The following is an 11,598-nucleotide window of genomic DNA, read 5'->3' on the forward strand; positions in this document are numbered from 1 at the left end:
GGTGTGAGTGTGTGCGTAAATGGTTGTATGTCTCCTTGTGCCCTGCGATTGGCTGGCAACCAGTTCAGGGTGTCCCCTGCCTACTGCCCGTAGTTAGCTGGGATAGGCTCCAGCACCTCCGCGACCCTCGTGAGGAAAAGCGGCATGGGAAATGAATGAATGAAGAATAGAGTGACCAAAGTCTAAGTAAGTTTTATGTGTATTTTGCATAGCTATTTTGATATGGAATGCCAGTTCATTTTGCATTGTTGTTTAACTGTGAGAATAGGGCCTCATTACTTCAGACTGAAGTGCTTTTCTTTTTGTGAACATGATTTTTTTTAGAGAGATAGGAATATTATTTTTGTTGTGCTTTCACTAAACGATACTTATGTTTGTTGTGAAGAAGAAGCTTATGCCAATAAACGGCGCGGTCCAAAGAACGCCTGTGTCCACTCGCTTTTATAAAATATATATCTCTGTAAATATCTTACCCAAAATACAACAAGAGACACATAATTGCCACTAAAAGAAAGAAAACTTACTGAAATATGTGTGGAGCACAAATAGCAATTTGCACTGCATTGTACATACAGCATAAACATCTCAAAACTACTAATTCTCCCACGTTTAGAAGAAATAACATTAGTATGGAACGGCACTGCCCCCAAGCGGCCGGTGGCATTCTCTTCACTCTTAATGTCCATAAACGGCCTCATTGTAATCTGTTTAAGGCAATGTGCGGGCTGGTCATTCAGTGCATGCGTTAATTGCGTCAAATATTTTAACGTGATTAATTTAAAAAATTAATTAACGCCCGTTAACGCGATAATTTTGACAGCCCTAACGTATATATATATATATATATATATATATATATATATATATATATATATATATATATATATATATATATATATATATATATATATATATAAAATATATATACTATACAAATGTGCGTGTGTGTGTATATATATATATTTTTTATTAATTATACTTTATGTATATTATATTTTTTTTATTATACTCTGAGAAAAAAGTTAAAAAATATGTCTTACATGTATCTTTTTCCAATGCTGAATCTGAATAATACGGAGCCCCCCGGGTGCCAGGATAGAAAAAATAAAAAATCATAGCTAATCTGTACCCACAGTTTAGCAATCTGTACCCACAGTTTACTAATCTGTACCCTCAGTTTACTAAACTGTACCCACAGTTTACTAATCTGTACCCACAGATTAGTAAACTGTACCCACAGTTTAGCAATCTGTACCCACAGATTACTAATCTGTACCCTCAGTTTACTAAACTGTACCCTCAGTTTACTAATCTGTACCCACAGATTAGTAAACTGTACCCACAGTTTAGCAATCTGTACCCACAGATTACTAATCTGTACCCACAGTTTACTAAACTGTACCCACAGTTTACTAATCTGTACCCACAGTTTAGCAATGACCCGGAAACGGTAGTCACCAGTGTTTGGCGGGGACTCCAAACGTCGAGGGACCTGCACCTTCTGCCCTCGGCGAACAAAGGGGTTTTAAAAGGTAACTATTGCACAATTTCTTTGGTAGCCGTCTACATTTTCAGGTGTCATCAATCAATATGGCATGTTGTGTGTTAGTAGCCGCTAATACGGCTACTAAAAATAGGTAACTGACAAATGAACACTACTTGAATTAACCACGCACGGACACGACAGCAGCACAGAAAATGTGCAAACACAACATGCCATATTGATTGATGACACCTGAAAGACGCCTACCAAAGAAAACGTGCAATAGTTACCTTTTAAAACCCCTTTGTTCGCCGAGGGCAAATGGTGCAGATGGTTTCTCGGTCGGTCCCTCGGCGTTTGGACTCGGAGTCCCCGCCAAACATTGGTGACTACTGTTACCGGGTCATTGCTAAACTGTGGGTACAGATTGCTAAACTGTGGGTACAGTTTAGTAAACTGTGGGTACAGATTAGTAATCTGTGGGTACAGATTGCTAAACTGTGGGTACAGTTTACTAATCTGTGGGTACAGATTAGTAAACTGTGGGTACAGTTTAGTAAACTGTGGGTACAGATTAGTAATCTGTGGGTACAGATTGCTAAACTGTGGGTACAGATTAGTAAACTGTGGGTACAGTTTAGTAAACTGTGGGTACAGATTAGTAAACTATGGGTACAGATTGCTAAACTGTGGGTACAGTTTACTAATCTGTGGGTACAGATTACTAAACTGTACCCACAGATTAGTAAACTGTGGGTACAGATTAGCTATGATTTTTTATTTTTTCTATCCTGGCACCCGGGGGGCTCCGTAGAATAAATACATTGAACACACATAAATATTTTTTTGGGGCGGGGGTGCCCTACTTCTCATCCCCAATAACCGCGAAAAACGAGGGATCACTCTAATTCTTAATCCTACTTTTGTGCAATACCCCCCTGGTGGTGAGCCTCTGGATCTGTTCCTGTAGGCTGCCTCACCTCTCTTGGAGATCAGCCTGACAACGGTGGTGTCGTCAGCAGTTTGGTGTTGCTTTAACTGCATTCATAGAAGTAATTTTATTATTATTTTCAAAATCCAGGCTGAATTATAGCTGCAACTTTCCTCGTGATATCGTTCTATATGGGTTTGACGGTGTCGTGAAGGAACCTTTCAACTCAGTATGTTTCCTCCCGGACATTTATCTGTGAAGCACCGAAAGTCCTTGCGGCGGAAATTTTGATTTCGTAGTTAAATGTAAACAGTGTGAATATTTTCGCACACAAACAATAACATTTCATAATTGCTGTTATTTTAGTCAGTTATTTTCCACCACCGTTCAAAAAGAGTTTATAAACCGACGACAAGCAACAAACCGATGTCATGTTAAGTAACGGCAACCTACATAGACGTTTGTCAAAATTAGCACAACATGAGTGCCCCTGGTCCTCTGAAGAGAAAATCTTACATGGGACAGCACAAGATAAAAAAGAAAAAGAGGTAAGTTGTTTGTGTGTTTTTAATTATCATAAAGTTGCATAAAATGGCTTTAATTGTTCATGTGATTTTTTTTGCTCTCTGACATGCCAGTGATGAGCCCATTCCCAGTGACAGTGAAAATTTTCCAAAGACAACTCATTATTTGTCTGACAGACATGCCACAACGGTAAGTGGCGCATTAGTATATTTGTTTAGTGACAAATCCTTACACAATAATTCACCTTATTTGATTTTTAGGATGTTAAGCTTGGCGAGTCCACGCTAGCTCTTGATGAAGAAATTTTCAACATAATTCATGTCATTGACCCTGGGAATAATGCATCAAATGTTAATGGTGGTGAGCAGAAGAAGGGATGTGCATCAACAAGCGTTGAACCTCGCAGCATCCAAGAGAATGCAATCAAACAAGATTGCAAGAAATCATCAAGGAGAACCAACTGCAAAGATCTCGCTCAGCGGCTTCTTTTCAGTGAGGACTCGACAGAGGAATCACAGCAGCGTCAGGAGAGCAGCGATTACGCACGAACTTCTGCATGCAAAGAAACAAAAAAGAGTGGTCAACAGGCCAAAAATTCCACTTCGTGAGTCTTCTTTCCTCTTTTTGTCCGCACAGATGTTTGTGATGTATCTCAGAGAGTTCTGACTGAAGTTTGGGGTTTTCATATCAGCTCCTGTATAGTTCCTTTCTACTGAGATTTCTTTTTTATTGTTTTTATTTCGCTAGGAAGAAGCTTTCTTGTAACCAAGCCAAAAGCAGACATGGGGATATGAATGCAGGTCCTTCTCATGATATTTCCAAGGAGTACATTTTGTTCAGTCCCACACATGTAGCTGCTGCTGTGAAGAGGTCCAAACTGCAACAATCACCACAAAATCAATCTGCCTCTGTGCTGACAGTTCCGAGTGGTTTACAGCTCTGTACTCTCAGTGACAGCTTACCTCAGCCAGGTAAAACAGCCAAATATTAATTGAACTGTAGTCACTGATTCTTTGTTCTGTATGGACTTTAAAATTTTATAGTATAATTTAGCTTGAGGTGCTATTCAACTTTTCTGTCAGCGACATAAAATAACTTGTTGTCATTTCAAAGATGATAATTCTTAATTTAGAATAGATTATGAGTAGGTATTCATTTATACACACAGTGAGGGGCAGAAGTATTTACACTCCTTGTTATTTTGCAAGTTTACCCACTTAGAAAATAAGTAGAGGTCAGAAATTTCAATCATAGATGCATTTCAATTTACAGAGACATAATCTTAAAAAAAAATCTAGAACTCACATTGTACTATTTTTTCAAATGATTTATTTTAAATTTACTGTGGTTCATAGGTGGGCCCTATGATAACCTCAAGCAAAAATATTACGGTTTCACAGTACGTTCACGGTATTGCAATTACAGCTTTAAAATGTTTTATTTTGAGATTTATGGGTAACAAAAAATTTCCATTGAACAGGATTTTGATTTTTCAAAATAACCTAATAGCAAATTGGAATATAAGTACTGTATAATGTTGAGTTAATTAAATAAAAAAGAAATAACAAAAAATTTAAGGAAATATTCTACATAAAATAAAATTGGCATACTAATTAGAGCTGGGAATCTCTGTGCACCTAACGATTCGATTACGATTACGATTCAGAGGCTCCGATTCGATTATAAAACGATTATTGATGTACCCCCCTCCTTTTTTTTAATATTTATTTATTTATTTATTTATTTTAATGTTTTGTACATTAGTTCCAAAATTGTTCAAAAATACTCTCAGGCTAAACCACACTACTATTTCAGTATCAAGTTAACATATAGCAGTAAACAAATATACAAAAATAACATTAAATAAAAAACTCCAGTCCCCATTCTGTATCAGCAGCTTTAAACTACATTCAATTAATTTAATGTTGTGAATCAACCGTTAAATTTGTTAAAATTGCTCCCGTTATTCCATAATTTCCCTTTTGTCTACCTTCGACATGTGAAAGTTTTAAAACTATTTTAAAGATAGATTCAAGTCAATATTTACCGATTTAGGAGTATTTTAGATAAAAAGTTAATTAGGTTTGCTTGGAAGGTTCGCTACAACATCCTTGCAGGGAAGTGTACTACTTTGAGATGGCGGCCGTTTATAACGCCCGCATCTAGCTTTTTGTAGATGTGCTGCTAACACTACCAAATCTATATTGCATCTAGTCCTATATAAATGATATCCACCGTAACATTATATGGATGTACTTGTAGCAGCTTTTCGGCAGCAGTCAGGTATGTTGTTGTATTTTTGTATCTCGTTGCATGAGTTGAGCTAGAGCCGTGAGTTGAGCATTGGCATTACCCGAGGGGCCGGGTAATGGGAAGCATGATGTTTAGCTACTCTCGCTCCGTTCCGTCCTGAAGACCGCGCGGCGCGCTGAGTGTTGTGTACTTCCGCTTTACTTCCATTATTTCAATAATCGGAATTTGGATGTTTGTGAATCGTTCTCGAATCTTCCACGGCCGAATCGCGAATAATCTAAGAATCGGAAATTTTGCACACCTCTACTAATTAGCCATGTTATCTGCCTCATTACCATGCTTACGTTAAAGTAGGTTCTACCACTGCTAGACACACTACCCACGCTGGAGTTAACTCTCGAAGCTAGTGGGAAACCATCATGACAGCGTTTACTGACCGTTAATTTTGATAAATGCAAAATCATCCTGGAGGTATTGCCTTATCTGTTAGCCACCCGCAAACATGTTTTACATGTCGGTTGGCCCACCAAGTTGTAACTTTTCTGTAACTGAAGTATTCCCATACGAGCGACTTTGTTTTCTTCGATGGGGGAAAAAGTTCAGGTGATTCATGTCCTCCAGCCAACGTGCAGCACAGCTGACTCACTAACACTGATGAACAAATTTAGTGGGTGGGATGAGCCCTGCATTTTTGGGACATAAAAAATAGCTAATACCTTAGGGACGGTATGACGGAAAATTTTAGTGGTTTTGAAACCTTGACATTTTCATATCACGATATGCCTTGAAACCGGTAACTGGCACATGCCTATTCATATGTATTTGTACCCCTGAGAATCAGCAATAATTATGTAACTCAAAGAGTTGTCAGTGTGCCTTAAAAAAAAGTCCACCTTTACCACATGAGTAACCACCCACCCAACCACCCACCAACCGTTTGAGATATTATTGTGACCTGTGCACACCACATAATCCAACTGCTACCATAGGCAAGTCCAGGGGGCTTTCGAAAGACACTAGAGAAAAAAATTGTTGCGCTCCACAAAGCTGGAAAAGGCTGTGGGACAATTGGAAAGCAGTTTGATGAGAATAATCAACAGTTGCAGCAATTGTTAGAAAATGGAAAAGGCTAAACATGACTGATAATCTACCTTGCTCACACAGCCAAGGTGACCAAGGAGTGGCTGCGTAAAAAGCATATCAAGGTTCTGGAGTGGCCTAGCTAGTCTCCAGACCTCACTCCAATAGAAAATCTTTGGAAGGAGCTGAAACTTCATGTTTCTCAACGACAACACCGAAACCTGACAGATCTAGAGAAAATTTGTGTGGAGGAATGGTCCAAGATTCCTATTTCCATGTGTGAAAATCTGGTGAACAACTACAGAAAGCATCTGACCGCTGTAATTGCAAACAAAAGCTCTTGCACTAAATATTAGCACTGATTTTCTCAGGGGTAGAAATACTTATGAACCCCAGTGAATTACACATAAATTATTTTAAAAAATCATTCAATGTGAATTCTGGATTTTTTTTTAAAGATTATGTCTCTATCAGTGGAAATAGATCTGTAATTTAAATTTCAGGCCTCTACCTATTTTCTAAGTGGGTGAACTTGCAAAATCACAAGGAGTGCAAATACTTCTGCTCCTCACTTTACAGTATATGAATTGTATATTAAATATGCAGAGGAATAGAACTGTAATTTATTATACTTAGAAATATTAGCACTGTCATGCAGCTTCATCAAGTCACCAAAATAGTGAAAATACCTCTCAAATTACTCACAAAATGTTAAAGATGGTCATGATGGCCAAATTTAGTGTACTGTACTACCACCTCTGTTGTTGTGACTCGTCTCAGCAATTTGTCAGATATGGGAAATTTTGTCATTTTGACACATGACATCCGCTATGACACCGCTTTATATCTGACCCCATACTGCTTCTCCATGCAGCTCTTTTCTGTTCAATCCACGTGTAATAAAATGAGATTTCAGAATTTTCTTGTATCAATTTTGATTTGATTTGATTTGATTTGATTTTTTTTGTTCATCAACATAACATTTTACTGGGATTTTTGTGTGTCCTCTATTACACAGGCTTTGCCTTGTGTGCTCCTGACACACAATCTGACAAGCTTCTGCTATCCAATTGGGGTTTGCCCAATCCAGTCTTGAAGTGTTATCATAAACATAGAGTAACACGCATGTTTGAATGGCAGGCTCAGTGCCTGAGTCTTGGCAAGGTTCTGCAGGGAGGTAACTTGGTCTACTCTGGTAAGTATCTGAACATCTTTATTTAAAGGGCAGAAAAATAGTTTTGAACAAGATGCATTCTTCTCACTTTGTAGCTCCAACTAGTGCTGGAAAGACTCTTGTGTCCGAGTTACTGATGCTGAAACGCGTGTTGGAGACGAAAAGAAAAGCTCTCTTTATTTTACCGTTTGTCTCTGTGGCCAAAGAGAAGATGCAATACCTCCAGGTGAAGAGAAGGAAGCTGATGATAATGTACTCTTGTAATTGGAGTAGTTCATAGACTTGAGTGGCTTTGCAGAGCGTGTTTGCTGAGGCTGGAGTACGTGTGGATGGCTTCATGGGAAACACATCAGCTTCTGGTGGCTTTACTGCTGTGGATGTAGCTGTTTGCACCATAGAGAAGGCCAACTCTATCATTAACAGACTAATAGAGGAAGACAGCATGGGTCTATTAGGTAATACACCAGTGATAAGTCAGCTTGCGAATGTGAGCTTGTCTTAATTTTACATTTCTATTTTGTGTCTGTAGGTATGGTTGTGGTGGATGAGTTGCACATGGTTGGAGACTCTGGAAGAGGATATCTACTTGAACTTCTCTTGACCAAAATTCGCTACATTGCACAGAAGCGTAATACTACGGGGTTTGTGTCTTGTTTTATGTGTAATAGTGGCACTCAAAACTGCTTATCTTTTTAGAGGTGGAAGGGTTTAACACCTGACCTGTATTGGGAGTCGCGTGGTGATTTAATGTTTCGACAGGTCTCTTTCCGAGGGGGTGCAGATAGTAGGTATGAGTGCCACTTTGCCCAACTTGACCCTCCTGGCCGAGTGGTTAGGTGCAGAGCTTTACCAGACGGACTACAGACCCGTACCCTTGCAGGAGCATCTTAAGTTGGGCTGCAACATCTACGACAAGAGCCTCTCTGTGGTTCGACAATTCACTCCAGCACTCCTAATAAAGGTAAATGATACTGAGTGTAGGTTAATGTGTGGGTTGTTAAATAACAACTTTCTTTTAATCATTAAGGGTGATGACGAGCACATAGTCAGTTTGTGTTATGAGACGGTGCGGGATGGCCAATCTGTGTTGCTGTTCTGCCCTTCCAAGAACTGGTGTGAGAAATTGACCGATAGTATCGCCAGAGAGTTTTACAACTTGAGACATACACGTATGTTCTTGCCTGACTCTTTCTTTTTCTCTGACTTTTAATTCATTGGCTTTTATCAACGGTGATAGACATCCAATGTCTGATCCAAAGTGGTTACTTAGCATAATTTTTAACTTATAATACAAAAATTACATTTTAAATGTTCAGAGGAATACCTTGTAGATTCTCATCTAGTTCCTCTCAGATCAGGTATAACAGTGGAGGTCCAGGATAGTTTTAACATCAGATTGTTAATATGTATTTCTTGTCTTGATGTGTTTCAGAATGTGAGGACGAATCACAACTCCAACCAGTGTGCTTGGATAACGAGGGACTAGTGGACGTCATAGCCCAGTTGAGTCGGACTCCAGCAGGTTTGGATCCCATTCTGAAGCGCGCTGTGCCCTGGGGGGTGGCCTTCCACCACGCTGGTAAATACAAAACAACTGAAACACGACTAAAATATCACAAAAATACTTTGATCATAAGTGTCAATGTTGAATGAATTGTAAATTCACCTACTTTCTTTTTATGTTTTACTTTTTTGTGCTTCACCAACTTGAATATTTTTTTTTCTCCTTCAAAATAAAACAGTGCACATTTGAGTTTGAATGAATGACTGTGGCAAGGAATATCACTTAATATCTCCTTTGTTCAGTGGAAAAAAATAAAAAGAGTCTCTCTTCAGGTCTGACATTTGACGAACGTGATGTGCTGGAGGGAGCCTTTCGTAATGGCATGATAAGGGTCTTGGCTGCCACCTCCACCCTTTCGTCAGGGGTCAATCTCCCTGCCCGCAGGGTCATTATTCGAACCCCGACCTTCAATGGACACTTGCTGGACCAGCTCACATACAAACAAATGGCTGGACGAGCAGGGAGAAAAGGAGTGGACACCATAGGTCGGGAAGCAGTAATTAAAAAAAAAAAAAAAAAAAAAAAAAAACAAGAACACTTTTGTCTGCTCTGTTATGAACTGTGATAAGGTCTTTGTAATTCCAGGTGAGAGTGTGCTGGTGTGTAAGGAGGCAGAGCGTCAGAAAGGTGTTAGCCTCCTCACAGGTACTCTTCAGCCAATCAAGAGCTGCTTGTTGAGGGAGAAAGGAGAAGGCATCACCACTAGCATGCTGCGAGCCATTCTGGAGGTTTGATTCTCACTACAGTAATTGACTATATACTGTATGCTTTTTTAGTCATCTATTACATCACCCCTACCTGCAGATCATTGTGGGAGGAGTAGCCAGCACTCCACAGGATGTGAGATTGTACGCCTCATGCTCACTTCTGGCTGCCAGCAAAGAGAAGTCAACAGAAAACAGCAACAAAGGGGCAATTGAGGCCTGTGTTGAATGGTTGATGGAAAACGAATTCATCAGTGTTCAAAAAGTTGGAGAAAGTAAGTAATGCTCAAATAGTATCAATAGATTCTTTGTTTTATTTTTTTTCTCCAATTGACATTTTTATCAACTACTGGAAAATGTTCCATTTTGGTTCAACAGAGACAGAGTCAGGGAATGTCACACAAAATATTTGAAATTTTAACCTAGAGTGATTTTTTTCAGATTCATTTTATCTTTTAAATAACAAGACAATACGAAGAGATAAATAATGATACCGGTAAATGCTTATTATTGCTGTACCTGTACAGAGCTAAAAATAAAAATAGTAGTGGCATACAACTATATCTATGTGGACACCTCATTAGGTATGGCTACACAAGCTTCACTCTAATATAGTGGTCCCCAACATTTTTTGCACCACGGACCGGTGTAATGTGGGCTTTATGTTTTTTCATGGACCGGCAAGGTGTGGCAGAAAATTACAGTAAATTTAAAATAACACAAAGGGGCTAAAAAAGAACATTGTGTGCAGGGAAAATGTAACTCACCATTCACTGAATCAACCTTTTTTAACAGCGGCTTATCCTAAAAGCTTACGGCAAATATCCTTGGTCGCAGGCATAATGAGTTCTTCTCCAATCGTGAAAAGTTTCTTGGCTTTACCAATTCGGTTCTCCACTAGGTATGATGCTCCCAGTGCATTCACTTTTGTTGCCTCGTTTGCTAGCATTTAGCCAGATATTATGCAGAATGGACTTGGTTGCAAGATCCTATTCTGGCTTAGCAGGTGGACTTGTCCCAGTAAAAAAGCTGTCTAAAGACGTCGCTTCCCGCAGCACACAGCCAATGAGCAGCTAACGTTACTGTTTACATTGACTGACGCTGGACTGCTATAGGTGTGCAAACACCCCAGTAATGGTGGCCAACCACTAGAGGGTAACGTACACAAATCTCTACTCGGATTAGTTAATAGCAGGGGCAGGCATATTTATCTGTCAAGAGGCACAGGCCAAATTGCAGTCGTTAACAAATGATTTATTAGCAAATGCGACACGGACCGGTACCGGTCCCCGGCCCGGTGGTTGGAGTTCACTGCTCTAATACACAAGCCTTGTCAAGATTGGCAAGTAATCAAATAGGCATTGATTACACAATTTGTGTAGTTTTTTTTTTTTAACCTAACCCCATTAAGCTAATGCCATATCAGAGGGACAAAGTATTAGGCACGCCACCAGACACCTTTATGATACAATAGGCTACTATTTTATATGACAAACAAGACCCACAATGACAACAATATTGTCATCAATGTTTTGAAACACTCAAAACCCCCTTATGAAAACAATTAACTATCTAAATCTTGAGGGTGAGTTCAGACACCAATTAATTTGTCTTATCTACTGATATTTGTGTATTTCAGAGGAGGAATACTGTCCCACTCAACTTGGTGCTGCCACACTGTCATCCTCCCTTTCGCCCACCGAGGCACTGGGTATATTTGCAGACCTCCAGCGGGCTATGAAGGGCTTTGTGCTAGAAAATGACCTGCACGTTCTTTATCTGGTATGGTTTACAATGGAGGTTCTCGTATTACTACTAATCTAGTTAAAACTGACATGGGTTTGTAAAACTGTTTAACCCATTTTATTTTGTACCAATAACTAT

General features: G+C 39.2%; 1 protein-coding gene across 1 annotated transcript in view; it reads left to right on the forward strand.

Moving 5' to 3' along the window:
* Positions 1–2,653: 2,653 nt before the first annotated feature.
* The window catches only part of polq (polymerase (DNA directed), theta), a 31,600-nt gene continuing 22,655 nt past the window's right edge, over positions 2,654–11,598 (forward strand). Inside the window, exons 1-15 of the mRNA XM_057844025.1 lie at positions 2,654–2,962; positions 3,053–3,128; positions 3,200–3,543; positions 3,687–3,910; positions 7,291–7,467; positions 7,542–7,672; positions 7,745–7,901; positions 7,976–8,087; positions 8,206–8,407; positions 8,474–8,615; positions 8,879–9,025; positions 9,283–9,495; positions 9,596–9,738; positions 9,815–9,989; positions 11,354–11,496. Of these exons, the coding sequence (XP_057700008.1) occupies positions 2,895–2,962; positions 3,053–3,128; positions 3,200–3,543; positions 3,687–3,910; positions 7,291–7,467; positions 7,542–7,672; positions 7,745–7,901; positions 7,976–8,087; positions 8,206–8,407; positions 8,474–8,615; positions 8,879–9,025; positions 9,283–9,495; positions 9,596–9,738; positions 9,815–9,989; positions 11,354–11,496 (2,454 nt within the window). The 5' untranslated portion in view covers positions 2,654–2,894. The remainder of the gene's footprint in view (positions 2,963–3,052; positions 3,129–3,199; positions 3,544–3,686; positions 3,911–7,290; positions 7,468–7,541; positions 7,673–7,744; positions 7,902–7,975; positions 8,088–8,205; positions 8,408–8,473; positions 8,616–8,878; positions 9,026–9,282; positions 9,496–9,595; positions 9,739–9,814; positions 9,990–11,353; positions 11,497–11,598) is intronic.

Source organism: Corythoichthys intestinalis, chromosome 8, assembly GCF_030265065.1.
Source record: "Corythoichthys intestinalis isolate RoL2023-P3 chromosome 8, ASM3026506v1, whole genome shotgun sequence".
Lineage (NCBI taxonomy): Eukaryota > Metazoa > Chordata > Actinopteri > Syngnathiformes > Syngnathidae > Corythoichthys > Corythoichthys intestinalis.